At 47.8% G+C, this 27,883-nt stretch overlaps 1 protein-coding gene across 1 annotated transcript; it reads left to right on the top strand.

The window, feature by feature from the left end:
• Positions 1–3,738: 3,738 nt before the first annotated feature.
• On the top strand, positions 3,739–27,530 carry dact1 (dishevelled-binding antagonist of beta-catenin 1; the record flags this gene model as incomplete). The annotated part of the gene is made up of 4 exons (XM_083634271.1): positions 3,739–4,011; positions 16,820–16,964; positions 19,393–19,497; positions 25,375–27,530. The coding sequence occupies exons 1-4, from the start codon at positions 3,805–3,807 to the stop codon at positions 27,528–27,530; spliced, it is 2,613 nt and encodes an 870-aa protein (XP_083490397.1). The 5' UTR covers positions 3,739–3,804.
• Between the last annotated feature and the right edge of the window lie 353 nt (positions 27,531–27,883).

Genomic DNA, 27,883 nt, shown 5'->3' on the forward strand with positions numbered 1-27,883 from the left:
GTCCCGCCGTGAGGAAGCAGGAGACATGGAAAAGAGATATGGAAGCTCGCCGCACGGGCAGCGAGCTTAGGGGGAGGATATGTGGTGTCTCGGCAGCCTAACCCCCGGCAGGTGAGAGTGGGAGGACGGCCAGCCACGACAGTGACATCAGAGCCGGGGTTCCGCGTCAGCAGTAAGAGGTAGTTCCCCAATTAGCTGCTGATTCAGTGGGACCGCTCGCAGCTGCGCGCTGTTAGGAGCGGCCGACCGCTCGCAGCTGCACGCTGTTAGGAGCGGCTCACACGGCTGAGACTGATTCTACAATCAGCTCAACTAGATAGCAGACGGAGCTCTGAAGGTTCACTGTGTGGCTGGCTCTCCTCGAGAGAGGGGGTCCTCTCCTTGCTGTCGGGCGGTAGGTGACATTTACACTCCTCTCCTTAAGCTCATGAAAATGATTATGATTTCTGACCAATCCTGTCTCTTATCGCACGCAGGCAAGATGCTGGAGCAGGTAACTCAGGCAAGGTACTGGTGGCGATCTACTGGAGAATGTAGCAGAGGACTGGAGCGCTTAGTGCAACGTTATGGGGAAACCTCACATGAGAGGACGCGCATGTGAACCCCCACCTGCTTTGTTGGACATGAATGAACAGCCCCGAGAAGGGAGGAATTTAAGTTGGACTTTGAATTGAGTTAATTTTGGTGAATAAAACAACGCGAGAGCGTTTAAACCTGCTTTAAGTGTCTTGGCTTGCATCAGAGTTGCCACAATATATACACATACACATACACACACACACACACACACACACACACACACACACAAATATATTAATACATGTATAATATATATACACACACATAATATATATAAATATACATGTATTATATATATATATATATATATATATATATATATATATATATATACACACACACACACACATACAACACTTAGCCCCCGTTTACACTATACGCCGAAGCAACGCTCAACCTACGCGCTGAACCCACAACTTTAATTTAGGCGTCCTTGTTAACAGGCGAAGCCGTTCACACCACCCGCGTGCGTGTCACGCTGATGCCACGCCGAAGCCACGCTCACGCCTTGCTCAAGCGATCGTTTAGGATGCACACCTATTTTCCAAGCGTGACACGTGAAGCTTGAAGCTGCCAGGCATGAAGTCAATGGGAGTTGTGGGCGGGTTCAAGGCGCACCGAGGAGGCGCTGAGAGGAAAAGAGAAGGCTTGTGTGAACGGTCAGGTGTCAGTTCAGCTTGTGCCTGCTTCAAGCTTCAGTTCTACTTACGTTCGGCGTCCTGTGTGAACAAGGGCTTAGTTCAACAAATTGCTTAGCCGAGCAATTTGATTGGACAAGAGGGATCCTAGCTGTGCTGATATTTCACGATAACATCACGGGCGCTTCACTGTGTGTATATCACTCCGCTTCATATCACTCCGCTTCACAGCTATTCTAAACATTTCCTTGATTAGGCTGCGTTCAAACAGCGCTCGCACCCAGGGACAACGATATGGATTTAACCTTAATTATGAACGGTAAGCTGAAATCGTCTATGCTAATCTCAAAGTAGCTAACATTAGCTTAGCTAGCTTGCAGTCGGGAAACTGCAGGCAGCAAGTTTACCTGTTGTTGCTTGCTTGGCAACACGGTAGTGCAATCCTGAGGGAACTGTTGTTGTTGGCGGAGACAAATAACAGAGAAATCATCCATTGTCGCAAATCAAAGAATGCTATTATTACTTGATGAATAGCTTTGTTTATGCTGTTCCACTGTTGTATAAAAACAATATCACACTCGAGGTTGTGATGTTGTTGTCTAATATCGTCACAGCTGTGATTATCTTCGGCACTCGACCGAATCACAGCCGTGACAATATTAGACAACATCACTCCCTCTCGTGTGATATTTAAATAGTTTTGGTTTTGGCCCGAGGCTCAATGTTCTATGGACTCTCCTGATTCTAAATATAGCTAAATTGCTTGGATTGACCAAGTAAAACTATTTTTATAAGCATTTTACAAATTCTATGGAAATGTCTTGTTCGTATGCCTAACCCGGAAGAGGGTGTGAGTTTGACTCTATTCCTGTATGTTGGTTAAAATTAGTTTTATTTTGAAGGCTGTTAAATGGAAGTGTTTTTATTTTGTCATTGTGGCTGGCTTGATAGGCAGAGGAGGCGGGGCTTGTCAGTCTGCTCTGCTCTCCCCTCAGCTCAGTCAGTCTGGCTCCAGCCTCTGTCCTGAGCAGCTAGAGCTCTAGCTGTCAGGATCCACTGCTTTACTGCTTTACTGAGGATTCTACGGCTTTACTCTACTGAGGATTCTACTGCTTTACTCTACTGTGGATACTGTCTTTACTGTGGATTTACCTGAGCCTATGGATCTATTTTAATTGTATTTATGATGTATTTGTGTGGAGAAGCACAGACTGGTTTGGTCAGAGTGGGAAACGGGATGCTCGCTGCTCCACTCTCCCCTCTGACAGGCTGAATCTAACAGCTAATTCCAACCAGCTGATTGATTAATCAATCATGTCATTGATTAATCAGATTATTTCCCAGAGTTATTTCTCCATCCATGATTCCCTGCTGCCGACCTTGGAATTATAAGGTTCTATCTGATTTTTTTTCTTCCAAAATCACATGAACCGAGTGCCTGTTGACATCTGTGTGGTGTTAGTTTTTTTAAGAATGATTTTTGAGTCTGTAAACTCTAAAACAAACGGACCCATCTCCATTTAACTCAATGGATGCTGAAAACTTGGAAACTTAATATTTCAGAACTATCGTCAGGGGCGGATTTAGTGATTTGGGGGCCCCCAGGCAAAGTCAGACATTGGGCCCCCCCTGACTCCCAACTCTCTGGCTTATTAATCCATCTTTTCTATATATAAAGTTGGGTAGCTTTGCTTATTTTAATTCTTGAACTTCTCTCTCAGCTACTGATGCAGTTTCAAGGAAAATTAGCTGAAAGTCAATTGGCAAAATCTCAGTAGAAGGGGAATAGCCCACTATAGCCTGACTGACGGGTGACCATGACCCGTGATTGAAGTACTTTATTGTAACAAAAAGAGGGGTGTTTTTCAAAAAGTATATTTCTTTAAATTGGTTAAAAATAGCTTTACATTAGTTGTATTCTTGTTTTTTGTGGGGCCCTCTGACTGTGGGGCCCCAAGGCAGTCGCCTATCTTCTCCAGGGTTCCCACGGGTCCTTGAAATTCTTGAAAGTTTGTGAAGTTGAGAAAGACAAATCAAGGCCTTTAAAGTTTTTGAAAATAGACACGGGTCATTGAAAGTGCTTGAATTTATAGTTCTTTTGATACTTTTTACTTAACATGCACAGTTGAGAAGTGTACACACATTCAAGCCTCTCTCTTTCTGCTTCTGTAAAGCTGGTAGTTCTCATAGAAATTATTAGTGTTGCAACAGTAATTAACCTTGATCCGTGTCTCAAATGATGCCATATCGGGTCCTTGAATTTGGGTCTAGAAATTCCTTGAAAAGTCCTTGCTTTTGATGTTTAAGAAGGTGTGGGAACCCTGCTTCTCCTAATGGTAAGTCCGCCCCTGAATGGATGCTGAAAACTTTGAAGCTCAATATCTCAGAGCTCTCCTGAAGGCAGATAGAACCTTAAAGCTCAATATCGCAGAGCTCTCCTGAAGGCAGATAGAACCTTATAATAATGGCTCCGGTCTGACCGTGGGTGTTGGAGATGATGGCTCTGTCGGCGTGCGGCCATGAGCCGGACCCGGGCCAGACCCGGGACAGAGCGCTGTCCGCTGGTGACGGGGAGGCGCCGGAGCGCATGTGCGGCGCCCGGGAGCGTCTGGAGGCGGCTCTGTCTGGACTGGGAGAACTGGACCTCCTGAGACAAAGACATGAGCTGCTGGTCCAGAGCGTAATGCACGAGGAGAGGAGAGAGGAGACGAAGAGCTCGGGGAGGGAGCTTCACAGTGTTCAGTCGGAGGAGAAGCTGCTGGAGGAGAACATCCTCCTGCTGAGGAAACAGCTGGTAGGTCCAGACTGATGATGTCACCTCTGACCCCGCCTGGGGCCATATCAGGCCATTTGTCCTGTAGCCTCAACACAGACTAAGCTTGATTCTCAATGCAGACACCTGGGGGCTAGTCTCGCTTGACCAGACTATGTTGAAATCCCCGCAAAGGAAAACAACACATAAAACAGTAAAACTTGCCATTGTCAGTGTGTAGGTTGCTAGCTCTGAGGTTGTTGTTTCACGTAGCGATGTGGAGTTAGAAAACACACAGATATGAAACAGAATGGGCGGGGATTTCCGACTAATAAGGACAGATATGGCAGAGCTTATACCCGCAGCCTACTTCTGTTGAGTCAGTTCACACTGTTTTAAATCAGAGATGGTCGGAGTTACAAACACATACACAGCTAGCTAATTTCATTGGTAAAATAGCTGTTGAATTCAACATCTATCTATCTATCTATCTATAAAAGGGAGCAAGTGGGCAATCTCTGTCTGCGATTTTTGTCCCGAAGTAGTCTGTCAACTTTACACACATTAGGTAGCTAGCTCATTAGCCAGCAAAAAAAACATCCTTTATATGTTTCAGATAACTACCGCTAAGTAAACAAACCGACCAGGGGATGCAAATTGGGTAGTCAAACAAAATGCTAATATGGTTTGTCCAAGTGGGGTAGCCATACGTAGCTATCCAAGATGGCGGACCCGCTCACCCATGCACTGTGGCCAGTTGAGGAGATCGGGTAATGGCGGGGGTGATATGTGTGTGTGTGTGTGTGGGGGGGGGGGGTTCTGACCAAAATTTACTTTTACAAGCTGATTCCCCTCCCCCTGCCCCAGTTATAGGTCCTCAGTCGGTCCAGAGTTAAGCTGCTTAAAACAAAACACACCCACTGCACACACACACACACACACACACCCTCACACACACACAAACAAAACACACGCGCTTCCACTTTAACAGCTCACATTATCTAACATGGTGAGAAGATGTTCTGTGGGTGTCATTACCTGACACACCAAACACACACATGCACACACACACACACACACACACACACACACACACACACACACACACACACACACACACACACACACACACACGCAGAAGCTACAAACTGAGGAGACTTTCTGTCTGTGGCTGTGCTTAGCATGAACCAGTGTTGTAGTCGAGTCAGACTCAGGGGCACTTTACACGAGGACGGTTTCCTATGGAAACGGGGAATTATTTTATCGTTTGTGCCTCCCGTTAAGACGGCGACGGCAAATTCGCGCTTAGGAAACGACACATTTTGAAACCACCCTCCAGAGTGGAATTCTTGGTGACGCTTCCCGCTGAGCGCTCCATGTAATCGCTTGAAGACGGCACATTTCAGGAACTCTGACGTGCCTGCACACGCGACACACGCGATTACGTCATAGCCGTGCGCGGGTTACAGAACAACAACATCAGTCCGGAAACAACACGAAGAGAAGCAGACATGGATCTTATGGTTGTGCTCTCGTTGATGTTGCGGGTGCAGATCCAGATAATACTGGCAGCTCTACGCCTTATCGAAGAGTATTCTGAGGAGGTACACGGAATGGATTATATGCGTAGTATGCAAATACTGTACGACGCTCCACCACTACGTCAGCGGAGGGTAACCGAAAGACGCTTTTGGACAAACCCCGGTAGGTCAAGCAGTTGGTGGGACAACTTTGTGAATGGCGTGGCCCTCGAGGAAGCATGGAAACAGAGCTTCCGAATGTCCAGAGCCGCTCTTGTTGCCCTGAGCGAGGAACTGCGCCCTTACATCGAGGGTGTAACTACTAATATGAGAGCGCCGGTTCCAGTCATGAAAAAGGTAGCTTGCACATTGTACTATTTAAATGATGAGGGAAGACTAAGCAAAGCTGCTAATTCCTTTGGCTTGTCACGACCGACTGTTTCAGTCATAGTTAGGGAAACGTGCAAAGCAATAACTAAGTACCTGGGCCCAAAATACATCAAGCTGCCTTATACTGTGCCTGAGGCTGAGGAGCTAGTTGCTGGATTTCAACGTGAGCATGGAATGCCACAATGCTTGGGAGCGGTAGATGGGACCCACATTGAAATCAAACAGCCATCTGTCAGCTCCACTGACTACATCAATAGGAAGGGCAGATATTCCCTGAATGTCCAGGCTGTATGTGATTATCAATACAGATTCATGTCTGTCTGCATACAGTGGCCTGGGAGTGTGCACGATGCACGCGTGTTTGCCAATTCCAGGGTGAACACCTGTTTCAAGACTGGGAAGATCCCTGCTCTGGAAAAGCAGATCGTGGACGACGAGGAGGCCATACCCATTTTTCTTCTGGGTGACCCTGCCTACCCACTACTGCCGTACCTTATGAAAGAGTACTCCAATGGTGGCTCGACCCCATCTGAACAGTACTTTGGACTGTCTCTGTGTAGGGCCCGCATGGTAATTGAGTGTTCTTTTGGGCGGCTCAAGGGCAGGTTTGGAGCCTTGAGGAGACCTATGGACATAAACATGCGTGACCTGCCCAATGTGATCTATGCTTGCTTTGTCCTGCACAACTACTGTGAGATGTGTAAGGAGACTGTGGACACCTGTGCAGAGCGAGGAGCCGTCCAAACTGACCATGATGTCCAGCCTCCCACACAGAGCAACTGCTATGCCACTGACTGTAATGAGGCCCGCGGAAAGAGAGTGAGGAGAATACTCACAAAGTACCTCGATCCCTGATCCCTGCCACAGTAACAATAACCAAGCTTGTTCAATGGGTTTGGTGCATATTGTTAATGTTGACTATAGTGTGTGATACTTTTTCTTTTTTTTTTTAGACTGTTGGGTTGATTGTTCTTGATAAACATTTCTTTTTCTTATGGTCAAACTGAAGAATATCTTGAAGCCCATTTGTTTTTAACCAGTATGAGGAAGGGGTGGACACTACGCTCTGCAACTGTATAGGGCTAGATATATATATATATTTTTTTTTCAACCGTTTTTGCAAGAGTCACAATGTTTACAGACTGTCCACTGTCACTCAGATGGTACTTTAGCTATATAGGGCTAGCTATGTATATATATTTTTTTCTTTTTTTGTTACCTTTTTTTCAAGAGTCACAATACACACTGTTTACTGTCGCTTCAATGGTACTTTGGCTGTGGGGCTCCGCGGGACCAATGTACTATGTAATGTAGTAAATGTATGTGAGCAAATGTGACATTATTCTGCGACTACAGAATGTAATAAATCTTATGTGATTCTGTTTGGATTGTTAATGTGATTTGTCCAGAGACATACTGCCAATATTGCCCCTGCCAATGAGGTCATCGAGTATGGATGAGGAATTATTTAACCAGTGCAATATGTGAGCAGATTGGCAGGCTACACTGTACATACTCAACTGCTTTATTGTGACATGGGTTCTGCCTTGGGTGGATATTTGACATACACTGCATGCACACTTGAAGTCACACATGGTAGTCCACACAGCCTAGGTGAGAAAAAATGCATTTGTCCACTCTGTGGTAATGGTTTTGGGTGTAAACAAAACTTGAAGACACACACGCTAGTCCACATTTCCTATATATGTATATATATGTCTACGGTCCACACAGGTGGATTAAAATCTATTCACTTGTAAACTCCAAGTAGCTCATTTTTGTATTTTGATATTCTAACTGCCTGCTGAGCTGCTTCGGTCCACACCTTTTTGTGCGTTCATAATCAGAAGCAGAGAATCACTTTAGTGATCCCGGGGGGAAATTAGATGCTACAGGGGGAAGAATTAAATCTAAAAAACAACCAAAATATGCCTACAGCAAACCAATGACACAGCCATAAAATAGCCTATAGAAACACAATATACACAAAGTGCCTGCAGTGGTCAGACGTAGCACCCCCCACGTCTGAGACTAACAATGCAATGGGATGCATGCAGGTGCAAATCAGATGGGCTTGTCCATATTGCTGGCCTTTGTACATCTGATTGGCCACCATTTTGTCATTTCCATGGCAATAGATATTCTAGCAGCTTATAGCCTACAGCTGTAAACCATAAGTGTCGTGTGTTCACATGCAGAAAGGCTTGCATTCCTTCAGAAATGGGTACTCTACTCATTCAATACAAAGCGTAACAAAGCAGTACAGCGGTGACTAGTTCACCCCCCTGAATGTAGTACCTGGCTCATGTATGAACTGTACTGGAAACAAATTCTACCAGCCTGGCTGTGTGTTCATTAAAGAATATCTAGCTATTCCATGTCATATTAAAACCACTATGATTTTTGTGTAAGGCATGAGGTATAATTTTCCATAACTATATGGACCCTACATTTGAGTGTACTCAGACAAATCTGTTGAACTGCAACTACTTGTTGCCATGTGTTTTTATTGCAACAATAATCACTTCACAATCAATTCAACTATCACAAAAAATAAAATAAAAAACAGCTCAAAAATGTGCAAATGTGTGTAAAAGCATAGCAGCAAGTGTCAGTTTGAATGTGCACATAAAATAACACTGAGTGACACGTGAGCTAATGTCACACAACAAAAAAAGCTTTAAATGTAAAAACCAATCAAAAAAAAGGAAACAAAACACAGCAATCAAATGTAAACTCAAACAGAAAACCAAACGGAAGCCTAAACATCTTCTGGCTCTTCCCGAAGCAGTGCACGTCTGTACGAGTACGGCGCTGGACGGGCGGGTGTGTAAGAGTCATGTGTAGGTGGTGTGGGTCCATATGGGGTAGGCGGAGGTTGATGCGGTGTGCTCATGAATCTGGGTGCTGGGACAAGGGGCTGCTGCATCTGTGCATGTCCATATGGCTGCTGCACCATCATGTGCCTCACCAGCATGTGGAAGTCACTGCTCATCTGTTGTGATGTCCCAAGTAGCCCCGTCATGACGAGGTCTAGCCTCTCCTGCCGCTCCTTGCTGTCCCTTCTAGACTCCTCCATTATCTCCATCATCTTCTTCTTCAGGTCGAGGTCAGCCTGCAGCGGGTCGGTGCGAAGTTTTCGCTTCAGCCTGTCCACTCGGTGGTTCTGGAGCCGTGTCTTGAAAAGAGCAGAGGGAAAATATGTACATTAATTCATTTGTTTGTTATAAATGTGGCAATGGAAATATTAGCTTCCAGAAAGAAACTAGTATAAACATTTTCATTTATCGTTAAGAGGCAACAACTCAAACATAAACAAACCAGAGTAGATAGGCTACATTTTATAGGGTGATTTATGTCCCACACACAAAGTGTTACACAAAAGCAATACAGAAAACCATGGACAGCTAATCATGAAGTACAGAACAGTATTTCTATTCATTTGTAGCCTTGAGTCAATGTAACCACATAATTATTTAGACTACGAGTGATGAACACAACTTGTGTTGTGTTCATGTAGGCTGTGGGGCCTAGCTTGTGGCATAACGTTACCCCCTTTGTCCCCTGCTACTGGTGGGCACATAGGAACGCAATGCCTAACGGGAGGAATAATGAGCCAAATCTACCTGAATAAGGTCCCTTCTGGTCCCAATGTTGGCCGCCTCGACCTCGTCAGCTTCTTCGGTTTCAGGGCTTGCTCCCTGGTCAGTTGGGCTTGCTCCCTGGTCAGTTGAAGTGGAAGAAGTCTCTTCCATCAGCTGCTCTGACTCGATGCCATGCTCAATGCTGGTAGTGGCTGGCGACCCACCCCAGATATCTTTGCACAGCTCGAAGAAAATGTACACAACTCGGCCGTAACCGCTCCGTCGTTGTGCGGCTACAGCCTGTCTGAATTTCCCCCGGATCGCCTTAAGTTTTGACGCCACCTGATGTTTGGAAATCTCGGCTTTGTCGTGGGGGAAGCTGGTGCCTTCCTCATCTCGTGCAGGATATAGGTTGATGAACTCTGACAAAATGTCTGCATACTTCGTCTGCACGGTCTCCCAATCTACACCCTCATGCTCTTTGGTGGTTTTGTAGGCCCGACTTGTGCGTAGCAACAACTCGACCTCTTCCTCCGTCCAAACAAAGTAGTCGGACTTGCTTTTAGCTTTCGCCATTCTGTTCAATGTTTACCGCTGCTGTGAGAGAAATGTTTTGAAAGGAAGTTGCGGAAGTATTTATAGGCTGACCCGGCACTCCCAAGTTTTGGAGCGACGAGCAATGCCCCGTTGACCATCACACTGCCACCTAGCGACCTGGCATGTACATTACAGCGTTTTAAAAATTCGACAGCGCTCATGTAAACGGGGGAGAAGCCCGAGAAGGTGTGAAGGAAAAGGTGTGAAGGAAACGCTATTGTGTCGTTTCTTACAGAAACTGTCCTCGTGTAAAGGGCCCCTCAGACTACAACACTCGAGTCTACTCGAGTCCTGGACCCATTTTCAGGACATGGACTTGTTAATAGATACATTTTTGTTTTTGTTCAGGTTTTTTTTGTAATAGGCCATCAGATATTGATAGCTCTATTAGGTGACATTATTCAATTTCGTGCAAGGGCAGGACTCAATAATGGGGAGTTGACTTGGACTAGACTCGGACTCTTCAAAGGTATACCGTAGTCTCGGCTCCCAGACAATTGGAGATCTCTACCTACCAACCGTCTGGGAACTTTTAGTGAAAAATAGTTTGAACAGAGGCAAGAACGGCCACTAAACAAACCTACGCCCCTTTGTCAAGTTACGGGAAATGACTACTATGTTTCACTATCCTCCGTAGTGAAACAAACTGGAGATAGACAATAACTTTGTAACACGGAGAGAACTTTTTAAAACATTGAAAATTTATGTCCTAAGCCAATGTTACATTATTTGATTGTTTTATCCGTTTACAAGCACACGACTTCCTGCATGTCACCACCCCTTCTGCATGAAGCCCCGCCCTAAAGACTCTGGATTGGTTCTGTGATGCGATGCAGATTTTTTTTACTCTTCAAATCGTTTCCACCTAGTTTTAACAATGAAAGCTGGAGAAAGCTCTCAGTCTCTAGTTGAACGACGCGGATAGAGACTGAGAACTGAGTCTACTTCTAAGGTGACGGACTCGGACTCAAACACAGGGACTCGAGATATAGTGACTCCCTCAACTACAACACTGCCATGAACAGATCAGACTGAGGCGAGGACTCCAGTCACATGACTTGGACATGAGTACCAGTTCTAATTGCTTGAGACTTGACTGGCTGCATGAAGAGAAGACTTGAGACTTGACTTGGCTTGCCTTGTGTTCTGGTGATTTGGGACTTGACTTCTAAAGTCTTGACTTCAGATCTTTTGAGAGGTTTTCTGAATTTGTACGGAATGATTGAATTTACTGAAGTTGAAACTGATTATAGAAATTAAACTCATGATGCTCTTACCAAGTTATCCTATTAAAACCATATTGCATTGAAAAAGTTCGAGATATTTAGTTTTCTTAAAGGGGCATAATCTCACATCTCGCTGTCATTTGTGCATGAATGACATCACTGGTCCACAACTTAACTAATTCCCCACCATTGCCGTCTACCAGACAACGCTTCCCCGCCATTGACGTCGCTGGACGGCAATTAGTGTTTTCACTGTCATGTGATAGATGGCTCTCTTACTCACCTTGTGAAATAGTACAGCATGTCTAAAGGTGTACAGGATCGACCACGATTGTCTAACAAAACCAGGAAGCAGAAAAAAGCAACAATCTCCCATCAGAAAAGGTCCATAGCACAGTGCCATGGCACTCAAACGCTGGTCCAGCAGCTTTTATCGATACGGGTTTTTGGACTCCATTACAGCGGGGGGGCAGCCTGTCACTCAAACGTGAAAGATTTTGTTTTCACCACGCAATCTGCACGGCACGCAACACGTCCACAAGTCACTTGTCCTCAGGAATTAGTAATCCAGTTCCTAAACTCTTGACGCCATAAATTTCAGCCGGTAGATTGCTCCTGACATACAGTAGGCTACCCCCGCGCAAGACGAACGCGCAACTGGGGCTTCCCTCTCAATAGCGGGGTGAATCTTTCTCACACCGGTGTTACGGTAAAAGCTGTGCCCATGGGCGAGTTTGACCGGAAGGGGAAACTAAATCATTATGGGGTTCATAGTTGAGTGTAACACCGCCAGTATCATAGACCAGACCAGCACATCCGGGTAATTTGCAAAACATGAAGGCCGCGCCCCTTTTTACGGGATAACACAAGCCACTCGCATTGACTTCAATGTAAAATAGCAGTACCAAAAACATCTATAGGAAAATAACAGAATTCATTTAGTTTATAAATGACCCAAAGACACCATGACATGACAATATATTTCAACTCGGCTGGCCATAGAATGCGCAAGATACATCGACATGAGGTACTTGCCTTATATGAACGCTGTATCCAGTTTCCACCAGGGTACATGCATTGACGGTGTCACCCCTACTCTATCGCAGACCAGTTTTTTGTTTTTTTGTTAGTGAAACTATAACAACACAGCAACTCTTCGGCATATCTCTATAAAATTAAACCGTTTTAAATAGTTTGTTTGAAGTGGTTTCGGCTTCTTGTACCGTCTTTTACTATGGTGGGTTTCCCCTAAAAAGGGGCGTGGCCTTGGCACTGGACGCTTGAAGACGCGGCGCAGTTCTGGTGTATTTATCCGGGTCAGGAGCCGTGCAATCTGGGAACCCAGAGTCAATTTTTATTTGAAAAATAGACTCTGGGACAGCCCTACCGTTTTCCCAGCTTCCTGTACAGCGCCCCTCTCCTGCCACCGTCACTTCCTTTTCCGCGTCCGTGCTCCACTGTGTACAGTCTAAATAACAACTTGCACTGCGACTTTCCAGTAATTTCCCCCTGTTAATGTAAGACGAGTTGACGTCTTCTATGCAGTGTGTTTATGCGTTAACGTTATTAGCAAATAGCCAAAATGGACGCGGAAAAGGAAAGCGGAAGTGACGAAAAGCCACCGTCACTTCCTTTTCCACACATGAATACCCAGCGCATCTGGTGACGCAATGATCTCCAGGAAAAAAATCTAGTGTCCGAAACTCATTTTGATCATTCCCCATATAGTTCACTAGCCTATATGGTAAACACTATATGGTAAACACTATATGGTAAACACGATATGGCGAACACTATATGGTAAACACTATATGGTAAACACTATATGGTAAACACTATATGGTGAACACTATATGGTAAACACTATATGGTGAACACTATATGGTAAACACTATGGTGAACACTATATGGTAAACACTATATGGTAAACACTATATGGTAAACACTATATGGTGAACACTATGGTAAACACTATATGGTGAACACTATATGGTAAACACTATGGTGAACACTATGGTAAACACTATGGTAAACACTATATGGTGAACACTATATGGTAAACACTATATGGTGAACACTATATGGGAATAGTGAGTGAGTGAACGATTCCGAACGCATCTGTCTCTGTCTGCTGTCTGTCACATTGGTAGAGATAGAGGCTCCCTGTTCCCCCCGCTCCTCAGTTTGTAATCCCTATGACGTCAGTCCGGTTAAAATAAATACAGGCGGCCACTGAATTCAAATGCATCGTCCATATTCTCTAAATCAGATAAATATCCATGGTGTTTATTCCATGCGAAACATGGCGGCTTGATCGACTGCAGCTGAGCTCTCAACTCTCAACTGATGTGAGACTCTTGCGGGACTTGGTTAAATAATCCCCAGATGTGGAAACTAGCAGCAGGTGTGTTGATGAAAACAAGACAGAACTGTTCAAGTTCCTGTCTGAGGCCCTGCTCAACTCATTTGACAGGTATGAAAAGCAACTCGTCATCACAGATGGTAATGCAGTTATATGCAAGCCATCACTCCAGGATTTATCCTCTCCGTCTCCATGCGCAGCCATGTGGAGGCGGAAAGTAGGAATTACTCCATGTTTCACATGCTGCACTTCACGGCCATCAGAAGATACTGATTCGTACTGTTGATACAGATGCTGTTGTGCTAGCTGTTTCCTGTACTGTTGATACAGATGCTGTTGTGCTAGCTGTTTCTTGTACTGTTGATACAGATGCTGTTGTGCTAGCTGTTTCTTGTAGCTGTTGATACAGATGTTGTGCTAGCTGTTTCTTGTACTGTTGATACATATGCTGTTGTTGTGCTAGCTGTTTCTTGTAGCTGTTGATACAGATGTTGTGCTAGCTGTTTCTTGTACTGTTGATACAGATGCTGTTGTGCTAGCTGTTTCTTGTACTGTTGATACAGATGCTGTTGTGCTAGCTGTTTCTTGTACTGTTGGTACAGATGCTGTTGTGCTAGCTGTTTCTTGTACTGTTGATACAGATGCTGTTGTGCTAGCTGTTTCTTGTACTGTTGATACAGATGCTGTTGTGCTAGCTGTTTCTTGTAGCTGTTGATACAGATGCTGTTGTGCTAGCTGTTTCTTGTAGCTGTTGATACAGATGCTGTTGTGCTAGCTGTTTCTTGTACTGTTGATACATATGCTGTTGTGCTAGCTGTTTCTTGTACTGTTGATACAGATGTTGTGCTAGCTGTTTCTTGTACTCTTGATACAGATGTTGTTGTGCTAGCTGTTTCTGTGGTGCAAAGTCTTAAAGAAGGTACTGTACTTTGGCTTGCATTTGGAACAGGGAACATTTTCAGATACCTTGCAGCACATGAGATTTCAAAGGGCCTTGGATCTGAAAAGGCATGTTCCATGCTCTAACTGGGTGTGTCCAGCTTTGTGGGTCATGGCAAGAAAAAAAAACAGCATGGGCAACCTGGAAAGTTCTGCCACAGCTCACAGAGGCCTTGTAGACATTGACCATGGCACCAAATGAGATACATCAAAATCCAATTCACAGCATTGAGAGGTTTGTGATATTGCTCTATGATATGACAGACCAGTAGGCTACATGCACTGGTGTCAACATTGCCCGAAAGAAACTTTTTGGAAGAAAAAACAATGTAAGGCAGATTCCAGCCAGCAGTGCCTCTCTTGAACAGGCAGGCTACAGCAGAATGTTTCAGTAAACAGTAGAATAGCCGGCTGGTAAGTTGTAGATCCTGAGTTCAAATCCCACTCCTGGCAGTATTATATTTTTTGAAAATGTAGCATCAATTGTTAATCTGGACATAATTATAGCTTTATGTATAAAGCTGATGAATATACACTGTACAAAGCAGAATACGTGAACATGCCCATTCATGGTAATGGTCATATTTCGACGTCAGCTTGACGTTCCCGCATAGACGTCTAAATCATCCCCCAAACCGGCATGTGATTTGGCCATGTCCTGGACGTCACTGAAAGACGTCATCACAACGTTATCATGACGTAATTTTGCTTGCTGGGTAGTGTTACTGGCTGGCTGTCACCTCCCAGTAGAAACCAGCAGAGACTGTGTTACTGGCTGGCTGTCACCTCCCAGTAGAACTAGTAGAGACCGTGTTACTGGCTGGCTGTCACCTCCCAGTAGAAACCAGTAGAGACCGTGTTACTGGCTGGCTGTCACCTCCCAGTAGAAACCAGTAGAGACCGTGTTACTGGCTGGGGGTGAACCCAGGCCGTCCCAGCTGCTCTCAGCCTGGAATGCGGCTGGCTCGTGATGCGAGCAGCACTGCATAACATGCGGGTTTGAGGCCAAATTGTTTCCCAGCCCTTCAGGGAGGGGTGGTGGGGGAAGGGGTGTGTGTGTGTGTGTGTGTGTGTGGGGGGGGGGGGGGGGTAACTGATAGGTTGAAATTAGTAGCAGCACGTCAGTCAGCCACTCTACAGACTCCCAAGACTTCAGCCTGTCTCTCTGCTCAGCCTGGTTCTCTGCTCAGCCTGACTCTCTGCTCAGCCCGTCTCTCTGCTCAGCCTGACTCTCTGCTCAGTCTGTCTGTCTGCTCAGCCTGTCTGTCTGCTCAGCCTGACTCTCTGCTCAGCCTGTCTCTCTGCTCAGCCTGTCTCTCTGCTCAGCCTGTCTGTCTGCTCAGCCTGACTCTCTGCTCAGCCTGTCTGTCTGCTCAGCCTGTCTGTCTGCTCAGCCTGACTCTCTGCTCAGCCTGACTCTCTGCTCAGCCTGTCTCTCTGCTCAGCCTGTCTCTCTGCTCAGCCTGACTCTCTGCTCAGCCTATCTGTCTGCTCAGCCTGTCTGTCTGCTCAGCCTGACTCTCTGCTCAGCCTGTCTCTCTGCTCAGCCTGACTCTCTGCTCAGCCTGTCTGTCTGCTCAGGCTGCCTCTCTGCTCAGCCTGTCTCTCTGCTCAGCCTGACTCTCTGCTCAGCCTGTCTGTCTGCTCAGCCTGACTCTCTGCTCAGCCTGTCTCTCTGCTCAGCCTGACTCTCTGCTCAGCCTGTCTGTCTGCTCAGGCTGCCTCTCTGCTCAGCCTGTCTCTCTGCTCAGCCTGACTCTCTGCTCAGCCTGTCTGTCTGCTCAGGCTGCCTCTCTGCTCAGCCTGGCTCTCTGCTCCATCAGAGTAGCTTTTTATGTAAACATGAGAAGAAGCTGCAGACTCTCTGAACTGAACTCACTCTGCTAACACATTCTGCTAGAAGCTGCAGTAGGGGAATAACTGACTGTCTGAGGGCTCCATCTTCCACAAAGCACAGCACAACGGTCTATTTCTAGTTTCTGACCGACACAGTTGTCATGTTCACGCCCAGCGCCCACATTGTTTAAATAGCAAATGTACTTGCACTCATCTGTGTGCCCACATTGGTCTTAAAATGAAGTGTGGTCAGGTGCATTGCTGTCTTGAGGCAGCAGAAAGCGCTTGGACTTGACCACCAAAAACCTGGTGTAAAGTCTGGCCCAGTGTTTTCCTGCTATTTAAAGTGTGCATTATTCAGATACTAAGACTCTCTCTCTCCAATGTGTGTGTCAGAACTGTCTGCGTAGGCGTGATGCTGGTCTGATCAGTCAGTTACAGGAGCTGGATCGTCAGATCAGCGACCTGCGGCTGGACACCGACCAATCACATGACCCCGAGGCGTCACATGACCAGGAGACGGACAGCCGGCCCAGCTCAGGTACCTGACCCGCTTCACCCAGCAGGTCCAGTTCAGTACCAGATGTGTCGGCCTGCCACATCTGTTCAGGGTCCTGTGCGTACAGATGACATCACCACATCACACATTATGATTGGCTGATGACATCACCACATCACACATTATGATTGGCTACCACATCTGTTCAGGGTCCTGTGCATACAGTTGACATCACAACATCACGACATCACACATGATTGGCTGTAGCGACGTCTTGAGAACAGCTGTCAGCACGAGTGAGCAGCAGCCAAAACAGTGATGTAAGCTAGATAGCAATTTGTCTGTGTTAGCAAGCAAACTAATGTTATCTAACATTGAACACCATTGATTGTTTTAGTTGGCCAATGTTAGATCATGTTAGCTTGCTTACGAATATGGACAAATTGCTATCTAGCTAGCATAGCTAGTCGATTTACCAGCCAGGTCAACCCCAGAGAGTGTGACTGATGTCGGGGGGAAATTGACGGTTGTACTATCGGTCGTACTATGGAGGGACCTTTGTCTTAGCTTGTAGCTAATGAAACCATGAAACTGTCTGCAGAAAAGCTAATACCACTGTGTTGCTACCACAATAAACGCTGGTCTAAAGTGACACATACAGTACATTAAAATGACTGACAAATTGTGGTATTGTGGTTTTAGTTGGCTAATGTTAGATAACGTTAGCAATCCGTCCGCATTAGCACGCAATCTAACGTTATCTAACATTAGCCAACTAAAACAGTCAATGGTGTTGGAGAACATTAGCTTGCTAACATGGACGAATTGCTATCTAGCTAACATCACTGTTTTGGCAGCTGCTCGCTTACGCTGATGGCTGTTCTCAAGAAGTAGCTACAGCCAATCATAAATTATGTGACGTCGTGAGGTCATCTGTATGCGCAGGACCCTGAACAGACGTGGCATCTCGTACACCAGACAGAGCATACTGGGTTCAGACTGGTCTCACTGGGCAGCTCCTGCTCTGACTGGGAAGCTGAACTGTCCCTGGAGAAACAGACAGACCTTAAGATGGATCTTAAGAAATGATGGAATCCCATCCACTCACGTGGCCGAAGGATGATGATGAAGAAATTACATAAGAGGAAAATTTAGGAACTTCTTAAGAAGGCTCTTAAGTGAAATTCCTAAATATTTTCATAGTAACAGTCTAATTTCTTATGAATATCTTTAATTTTACTACTTAAAGAGATAGTTCGGTTTGTTTGAAGTGGGGTCCTATCAGCTAGTTCGATACACTAACTTAATTAGGTACAGTGGTCTGCAGGCTGGGCGCATTGTGGAACGAGACCCGGCACTCAGAGCAGCACCCAAACCAGCCTTTTCTCTGTAAGTACGGGGGGTCAACAACTAAAACGTAATTTAGCCACCTAAAACACCTAAAACAACGCCCACCTAAACAAATCAATATCCGTGTACATGCACGCTCTATTTTGACAATTTTCAGCGCTTTACTTTTCCGCAAAACAGCAGTTTCATTCGGCACTGCTTTTTCTCCCAACCGTACAACTACCGTATTCCTCCGCTAAAAGCTAGCACAGAGCACAGAGCCGCGGTTTACAAAACAGGAAGGCTTAGAAGAGAGATAAAACACTGACTTACTTTAGAGACAACAAGTCACCTGGCCTCTCTGGTCTGGGACGTTTTCCACAATTTATCATGGGAATGGTGAATAAGGTCTGCAGGGCACCCAGGCATTTAGGCAGCAGGCGCATCTCTCTGCCTGTTCACTCTCTGCCAAAGTACCTCTTCTGTATATTACTCTCTCTGGTTCATAATTGTATCCTCTTGTCACCAAGGTGAATGGCATATCATCCTCGCTATCAAAATCACTCATATTTTCGTTCGTGTATTCTATTTGTTGTGTCTTCACTAACAAACCGAGAGAAATAAAATACCCCCAAATAACTGCGGAGTAATCCAGTGCTGCGGCTCTGTGCAGGCTTTTAGCGGAGGAATACGGTAGTTGTACGGTTGGGAGAAAAAGCAGTGCCGAATGAAACTGCTGTTTTGCGGAAAAGTAAAGCGCTGAAAATTGTCAAAATAGAGCGTGCATGTACACAGATATCGATTTGTTTAGGTGGGCGTTGTTTTAGGTGCTAAATTACGTTTTAGTTGTTGACCCCCAGGACTTACAGAGAAAAAGCTGGTGAGGCTGCTGCTCTGGGTGCCGGATCTCGTTCGACACTGCGCCCCGCTTCAAGACCACTGTACCTAATTGAGTTAGTGTATCTTACGAGCTGATAGGACCCCACTTCAAACAAACCGAACTATCCCTTTAAGAACTTCTCTTATTGTAGAAGTTTATGTGATTACAACTTTTTCCTGATGTGTATGTAAATATGCCTAATGCGATAATGTAAATAAAGTATTTTTTGTAAAATCTCAAATCTCTCTCTCTGTCTCTCAGGTTTCTTTGAGTTGAGCGATGGGGCATCGGGCTCTCTCTCTAACTCCTCTAACTCGGTGTTCAGTGAGTGTTTCTGTGATGCTGATGGACGGCTGCTGTCCGCAGGTAGGAGATACTCTGTTGCAATGCTCTGTCACTCTGTTACTCTGTCTGCTACTGCTGTGATGAAAAGGCCGGGTTAAACCATCCTGATCAGGTGACCTCACAGCCGCCCACATTGATCTCCTGAAATTACAATGTAACCGGCCAATCAGGGACCTGCCTCGTAGTTGACAACGTAAACCCCTCTGGCAGAACATCTACAGTATAGAGAGCCAAAGTCACGCCCTCTTCCGGTTTAGGCATACGAGCCAAGCAATTTCATTCTTCTTTCCATTCTTTCCATCTCGTAAAATGCTTATAAAAATAGTTTTACTTGGTCAAACCAAGGCATTCAGCTATATTTAGAATCTTAATTTAAATCTAATCTTAATTTAAGCTCTGCCAATTAAGCCAATTAAGCTCTGGAGAAAAGTCAGAATGACCTTCTCAGAACAAAGATAAGGGCCGTGACCCCTTTGCCAGCACCAATTTTGGAACAGCTTCCACCTCTGACCAGATAAGGTTCTGGTGGAGGCAGCCCTACGGTTCTGGATAGTGGCAAGCACCCTAGGAGGGAGATCTAGCCACTCAGGGGCCAGGCCCAGAGAGTCAGGTCTCTGGGCAGGTCTCCCTCAAACCACTATCAGGGTGGAGAGCCCACTCCCCGTAAATCGGCCCACCTCTAGACATCAGGTCTGTGCCTCAGTTCGGGCTCCTGGGACATGCGTGTCTCTCAAAGAGAGGAACTGTGCACAGCTCCACAGGATCAGTTTGTGAGCCAAGGTGTGCAACTTCAGTAAGCGTAAGCCGCCTTGGCGGTTTATGTACGACACACGTTGTGTTGTCCGACCTCACGAGGATGTGATGTCCCCTGATAGACAGGAGGATGTATATCAAGGAGAGAAATACTTCCCTGAGTTCCAGAAAGTTGATGTGGGCGCGCTGGTCCTCTGTGTTCCAGCGGCCCCCCACAGACTGGTTCCCATGGACGGCACCCCATCTCCACAGACTGGCGTCTGACTACCTCCCTGGACTGGGTTGTTTCTAGAGGCACACCCAGAGTCAGGAAAGATGGACGAGCTTGCTCTTTTCCCCGTTTATCACAAAACCTAAGTTGGTTAGGTCAGGGCCGGTTCCAGAACAAGATGACTAGGGATGCATCCTAGATAGGAAGGGGTGCACATGCACGGGCCGACCCGAAAATTTGACATGTTATTTTACTAAAAATAATGCATTTTACCATCATTTCAGGTAGAATACCAGCCAAGCAAGAATATTTCAAGTGTTTCAAGTGCTTTACTGAAATATTTTGACCATATATTGATAATACAATTATCTCAACCTTAAAAGGTTATATATAGGTGCCAAAAAGCCATAAATTCACATCAAAGAACAAAGAAAAACAACAATTATAATTCAAGTTTAACTCATTGAGTGCCAGCCACTAGCGCCCGGGGACCGACTTCGGATGTTGTCGGCACTGGTCGGATGACGATGACGATCTGATCTTCTGCATGTTTTTAATGGGGGGGGGGGGGGGTTATATACGGAGGAGCCCCCCTGGGGGAGCACGGGGAGAACATGCAAACTCCACACAGACAGAAAGGCCCTTGCGACGAGATACCCCACCTGGGCAGTAGGCACTGAGGATATGGGGGGAACACAACCACAGCGCCCGTAGTGTCCCAGGCGAGAATCGAACTCAGGACCTTCTGACTGCGAGGCGACAGCTCTACCACTGAGCCACCGTGCCCCCCTTCTTTAGTTATGAGCCGGAGAAGATAGGTTGTTTTCAGCAAAAACAGGCGTTTCAAATTAGAAGCTGAGATATTCAGCCTTTTGTGAAATGAAGCATTTCAAGCACATTCACTGACTCTGAAGCTAATATTTTCTGACCTGAAACATCTGAACAGTAATTTCCTTCAATAAACAGCACCCACACCCCCCTCAACTCCAAACTCCTCCTCCGTGGGAGTGTCTCTGGTGGCTCTGCTCGCTCTGCTGGCTGCTGCGTGTGTCAGGCGAGTCTCTGCTGCCTGCTATGGCAGGCTCTGCTGCCTTACGGATCCACGTTCGGATGGCGGCCACTCGTCGGGGGAGTCTGGATTGGGCTCGCGTTCGTCTGCGTTTCTGGGTTTTCGGTTGTGAGCTGGGATGAAGCTGCGTCCGATTATAGGCTTTCTGCTGCGCGTTTCAAAGTGCGCTGCACCCAGTCTATTTTCGGAGTGCTCAGCCTTGTGCGCCGGCTCCCAGCGCGACACTGAAAAGCCAAACCATTCTCATGAGAATGGTTTGGCTTTGGTTTTATTTTCTGGCGGCTAATCGTGTGGAGAAACTATGCAGCAGAGACAGAGGGGCTCATTTGTGGGAGCGGATTGACTGCTGTTCGCCGCTAACGTTGGCTCCAGGCAGCCAGAGCAATCTGTGCCGCTCTGGCTCATGCATCGGTTTTTCTTTCATCACGGGGCTTTTTTTCCTCAACTTTCTCTAATCTGGAGAGCACTGTCGCCACCTAATGGGTCCGTAAAATAGGTTATACACCTTCAATAGCTACAATATTTTTACAGGAGATGCACGAGGCTTTGATCCACGTCCCACCATCAAAAAACGCAATTGACGACTTTAGTCGTCTTTGGCACTCTACGTTACTATTCGAATTGATGACTATACTCGTCCTTGGCACTCAATGAGTTAAACAGTAAGTGTGCAGCTGTGGCATTTATTAAAAAAAAAAAAAAAAAAAAAAAAACTTTTCAACTGAGCATGCAGACAATTAAAATAAGGGTGCAATGCGTGCATTTGCACCCCTGTAAAACCGAGCCTGGGTTAGGTGTGTTACGACAATATGAGTGTGTGCCAGCGCCTCCTGTTTCTATTGTGCCAAAATTAACCAATCGTCCAGATTGGTTAGGGCTGTCAGCTAATTTGGTTAGCTTAGCGCTGTATTTAAATAACATCCTGAGCTGTAAGCAATGTAATGGCTACCATACCTGCTGAGGCTCCTGGCACTAGCCTCAGAGCTAGCTAGCAAAGTTACTCAAGCATTTGATTAACCAAAACACTAAGCAATCGGCGATTATGTTAGCTCTTACTAACGTAAAGCCCCTGACTAGCGAGCTACCACGCAACCTCGTTTCACAGGGAAGCCGTTAATTCAGTTGAGAATCGTGGGCCAGTAGCTAAAGCTAGCTTGATCTGGTCGAACCAGTCCGCGCTAAACGTTGTTTACCAGCCAGGTAGCTCGCCCCACTTACCGTGTAACGTTAATGATTGGTAAGGAAGGTTCTACCCTGTGAGAAGCACTAGCCTGGAGGCTACAAGGCATGGGTCCATCCGGTGAATGAGCGCGGTAGGACCGGCGGTGCATGTCGGTACGGCCACTCCCACTAGCTGTAGCTGCAGAGTGTGGTACGGCATAACAGATCAAGCTTCGCGGTGCGGTCCCCATGGAGTGCAGCCGGGAGATGCTAGTCTGTGAAAACAACCGTCATAGCCGAAATGCTCACCTCGTTTAGTCCAGGCTGCGGAGTGCGAATCATTCAGCATAAACCAGGTAAACATTACCGATGCAGTCCCATGGAGTGCAGCTGGGAGATGTCCCCCTGTCATGGAAGAAGTGTCAGGCTCTGGAGCTAGCTCGGGCTGGGGGCCCAGCCGGGGGCTAGCATCCCATCCCTTGCCCAGCTCCACCCCTCCTCATCCGGGCGAGCGAGTGAGGGGTCCTTGGTGCCTTAAGCAGCAGTTTTTGGATAAACGTTTTAAGTGCTGTCTCGGTGGACGAGGGCAGTACTAGCGGCCTCTCCGGGACATCAGGGCTTGGCTAGCATGGTACCAACTGGAGCACTGGGTGCGGACGGGGTGGGACCCTTGCTAGTAGCGGCAGGGGCGGACTGGGATCATAATTCAGGCCGGGCATTAGATACCAAGCAGGCCAGGCTGATACGGGCCGACGCGTGTGCCGGCATCCGAAGGGCGGTGGCGAAAAATGGGCCGTTTGAAGCCCAATTTGGGCCGTTTGAAGCCAGATTTGGGCCGTTTGAAGCCCAATGTGGGTCGTTTGAAGCTGGATTTGGGCCATTTGAAGCCCGATTTGGGCCGTTTGAAGCCCAATTTGGGCCGTTTGAAGCCCAATTTGAGCCGAGTCCAATTTTACAATGAGATGCACCCACTTTAACCCTGAATAAAGTAATAAAACCACTAGTAAACCAGTAGGGGAGCACGGTGGCTCAGTGGTAGAGCTGTCGCCTCGCAGTCAGAAGGTCCTGAGTTCGATTCTCGCCTGGGACACTGCAGGCATTGTGTTCCCCCCATATCTTCAGTGCCTACTGCCCAGGTGGGGTATCTCGTCGTAAGGGCCTTTCTGTCTGTGTGGAGTTTGCATGTTCTCCCCGTGCTCCCCCAGGGGGGTTCGTCCGTATATAACCCCCCCCCCCCCCCCCATTAAAAACATGCAGAAGATCAGATCGTCATCGTCATCCGACCAGTAGTCTCGCTGGCCAGCCTCCTCTCCCTTCCGTCCGAGGAGTCTGGCGCCGCAGGTCTCCATAGTGGGATTGCGATGGGTGGCGCTTAGCGGCAGTGCCCTTGGAAAATAGTTTCAAACAATCCAACTTGCCGTTTTCATCATGTAGCAACGAGCTAGCATGTAGGTTTCTGCCGTTAGCTTGCTAGCTAGTTAGCGTTGTTGTTTTCCCTGAGGCGGCAGGGGACTATTTACAGCAACACACAGGGAGGAGGGAGCGGAAGCCACTCTGATTGACATGGTCGGAGCCAATGACAGAGCTTCTTAAGCGGGGAGCGGACATCCGGCTGCCACTGAAACTGACGCCTCCAATGGGAGAGCAGAGTAGAGCAGGGGAGGGTTTATCCCAGTTATGGAGACCTGTGGCACCAGACTCCTCGGACGGAAGGGAGAGGAGGCTGGCCAGCGAGACTATCCGACCAGTGACGACAACATCCGAAGTCGGTCCCCGGGCGCTGTACGAGAAAGCGACCACTGCTCCTGGCCTGCCCCCCGGAGGAAAGGACAAAGCCAGGATGGGTTAAATGCAGAGGACAAATTTCACCGGCCACCGTCAGCCTGTGTGTGTTTGTGGCCCTCCGTGCATGTGTTGATGTGTAACCGTGTGACAATAAAAGACGGGCTTGTCCGTCTGAAATTGTGTTTTTAGGCGGTGCCTGGCCTGCTGTTCAGTGAGTGGCCTGACTGCGGGCACCAAAAAAAAAAAAAAAAAATGCCCGCAGTTAGGCCACCGGGCATTTGCCCGACGTGCCCGATTATGCAGTCCGCGCCTGAGTAGCGGTGCATGGCTAGTGCCAGCCATATCGATAAAACTCCAGATGCGGGGCGGATGAAAGTTGTTGTTAGTTTCTCCAGGAAATAACACCAATTCTGCAGAAAAGGTTTTATCGTCCCAAAACTCTGGTGTTCCAAAGGTGAAACGATAGATGAAGTTTCTACTGTTCCAGGAAGTAAACCCAAATTGTCAAAAGATGGTTTAAACTTCACAAAGGTGACGATAGCTTGTATCTCGACAATCTCACGCCGGTGAGCAATCCTGCTAGGAAAAAGGGGGTTACTCCAAGTTCCTTCAGCGTGAAGGTACGGTACTGAAAAATCCTCTCTTCTAGAAGAGGATGCGTAGATGAAGGCTACAGTACTCAAACTAGCGTTCTTCGTAAGTTGCTAACTCACTGTGAACAGTTTAGCTACAGTAGGTAAGAGCACAGGCAGCGATAGACTGTTGTCAGGTTGAGAAGGAATTTAAAACTGAATTGGGACCAGAGAGGTCTGTTCCCAAAGTGAGACGTTTCAAACCTTGAAGAAGCAAAACTAATGTCACAACAAACAAAATATAAAATGTAAATATACAATATACAACATTCTCTCTCTCTCTCCAGATGAGCGGATGAGCTGTCTGGAGTGTGAAGGTGTGGTTGGAGGACTTTGGGATGACCAGTCTTCTTCCGGGACGGTCCGTCGCTCGGTCTCCGCCCCGCACCCCCCCGCCCTTGTCCTCCCCACGGCCGACGCCCAGTCCAGGTTCCACTGCCCTCTGATGGCCCGGAGCGGCAGCGATGTGTACCGCTACCCGAGCCCACTACACGCCGTTGCCGTCCACAGCCCCGCCTTCTTCCAGACACTGGGGGGCGGAGGCAGCGGCAAAGACGAGGGACTGGCAAAAAGCGGGGGAACTTGTGTGGAAGGACTAAAACCAGAACCTCTCCCTCTTCTCACCTTGGTTCCCTCGGTTCCTCTGGTACCTCAAAGCTCCTCCTGGCCGGTCTCCTCCTCTTCCTCCCTGACTCCTCTCCACAAGCGTCTGGACGGTTACATCTACGGCCTGCTGCAGCGCAGGGTGGCACCTATCAGAACCAGCCGGCCCAGAACCAGCATCAACACCGACCCCACCAAGAGCGTCCTGAGGCAGGCCAGTCTGTGTGGGAGGCAGGCCAGTCTGTGTCCTGGTCTGGGGATTACACAGGGTCCTGGTTTGGGTACTCTGAGGGGGTCTGAGCTGAGACCCTCCCAGCTGGCCTGCGGAGCCTCCTCCTCCCCTCAGAGGCAGTGGTCTGTGGAGAGCAGACGGGAGGAGCCAGACAGCGGCAACTGCCAGACCCAAAATAGCTTCCCTGCTAACAGTGACATGGTACAAAATGGCTTCCAGATGAACAACAGTGACTTGGCAAATAGTCAGAATGGCTACTCTGTCAGTAATGGATACCCTCTAAATAACAGCGTCCAACATGACTTCTCTGTCAGCAGCAACGGTCACATGAACACGAACAGTCTGCTGAAAAAGAAAGGCCCATCCACAGCGAAGGATTACCAGGAGCTCGGCATTCCCAAGGCCAACTCCTCCCCTAAACAAACCAAGCAGCCATGTTGTCCCCCAGGCCAGGAGCCTCCTCTCAGATCACCTCAGATCGTCAAAACTCAGTCGGCCATGCCCAAAAAGAGCCCCAAGCCCGTCCCATCCGGCCAAACAGGGAAAGGTGATAGGTCGGTGCTGGAGCTCATCAGCATAGGCTCCTCCTCCCAGAGCCAGGATGAAGGAGGAAGGGGGGGTCACATGGTCAACACCGAGTACATCCCTGGGCAGCGGCAGAACGTCAAGCTGCGGAAGGCCGGCGGCAAGAACGTGAAGGTCGTCAAGGTGAAGAACGCCCCGGCGGGGAAGGCGGGTTGGGCTTCTGAGCTGGGTGAGCCGGCATCAGAGAGACAGAACCACGGGTCCACATCCAGGACGTCCCGCCTCTCAGAGGGCGCAGCCTCCACACACTACAGAGCCTCTAAAAGAGCATCTGGCGGTGCGCCCAGCGCATCCGCCTCCAGAAACAAACGCATCCCCGCATCCATCCCAGAGGGCCAAGTCCTGGACCAACACGCCGCTTCGACTGTGACCAGTGTCACCAGCGGCCGCTGCAACATGACCAGGCAACATCACCACAGAAGCCACCGCCACTACAGCGGCAGCCATCACCACGGAAACCATCATCACCGCGGACGCGAGCCGGTCGTGGTCGTGGCCAAACCCAGGTACAAACGGAATGATTATCGGAGGCTTCGGGCGATCACGGAGGTGCCGTACGATGAGGCGTTCAGGCGCGCTCAGCGTCGTCAGAGGAGGGAGCTGCTGAGCCAGACGGCCGGCGGCACACACCTCCCTTCAGGTGAGCAGCTCGGCAGCCCGTATGCCTACGTGGCGGGGAGTGACTCAGAGTATTCGGCCGAGTGCGCCTCACTCTTCCACTCCACCATCGTGGACACCAGCGAGGATGAGAGGTCCAACTACACCGCCAACCGCTTTGGAGACAGTGAGTCCAGCCTGAGCGAAGAGTCCGATGGCGAGAGTGGTGGCAGTGGCGACTCAGAGGAGAGTGGAGGGGGCGGAGCCACAGGCAAGGGGCGGGGCCAGGCTGGGACCGGGCCGGGTGGGCGGGACTTTACCCCGACTCAGGCCAAGGCCTTCGTGAAGATCAAAGCTTCTCACAACCTGAAGAAGAAGATCCTGAGGTTCAGGTCCGGCTCGCTCAAACTCATGACTACCGTGTGAGTCAGGAACAACGGCTTTCCCACCCCAACACCACCTCACTGGACCCAGTGTCAGTACTGTCAAAGAACTTCCATTGACAGTCAATAGGTTGTTCCATTGCAACATCACCGCAAAGCAAATCCGCCATTTTGGAGACTAGGCTATGTCTGATTGGCTGTCATGGTTCTGATTAACGTTCTGCTGTGGTCCCATTGGGGCAAGGAGGTGTTTTTCAAGCCAAAATGGTGGCAGCGCTGTTGCAAAAAAAAGCTTCCGAGAGTCATATTCATCATCATACTGATAGACTCTGGGTGCCCAGATTGCAGTATCAGTACTTTGATACTTGTTTTCCATTGGAACACTCACTACGTTTA

This window comes from Poromitra crassiceps (genome assembly GCF_964638095.1).
Source record: "Poromitra crassiceps genome assembly, chromosome: 3".
In the NCBI taxonomy this organism is placed as follows: Eukaryota; Metazoa; Chordata; class Actinopteri; order Beryciformes; family Melamphaidae; genus Poromitra; species Poromitra crassiceps.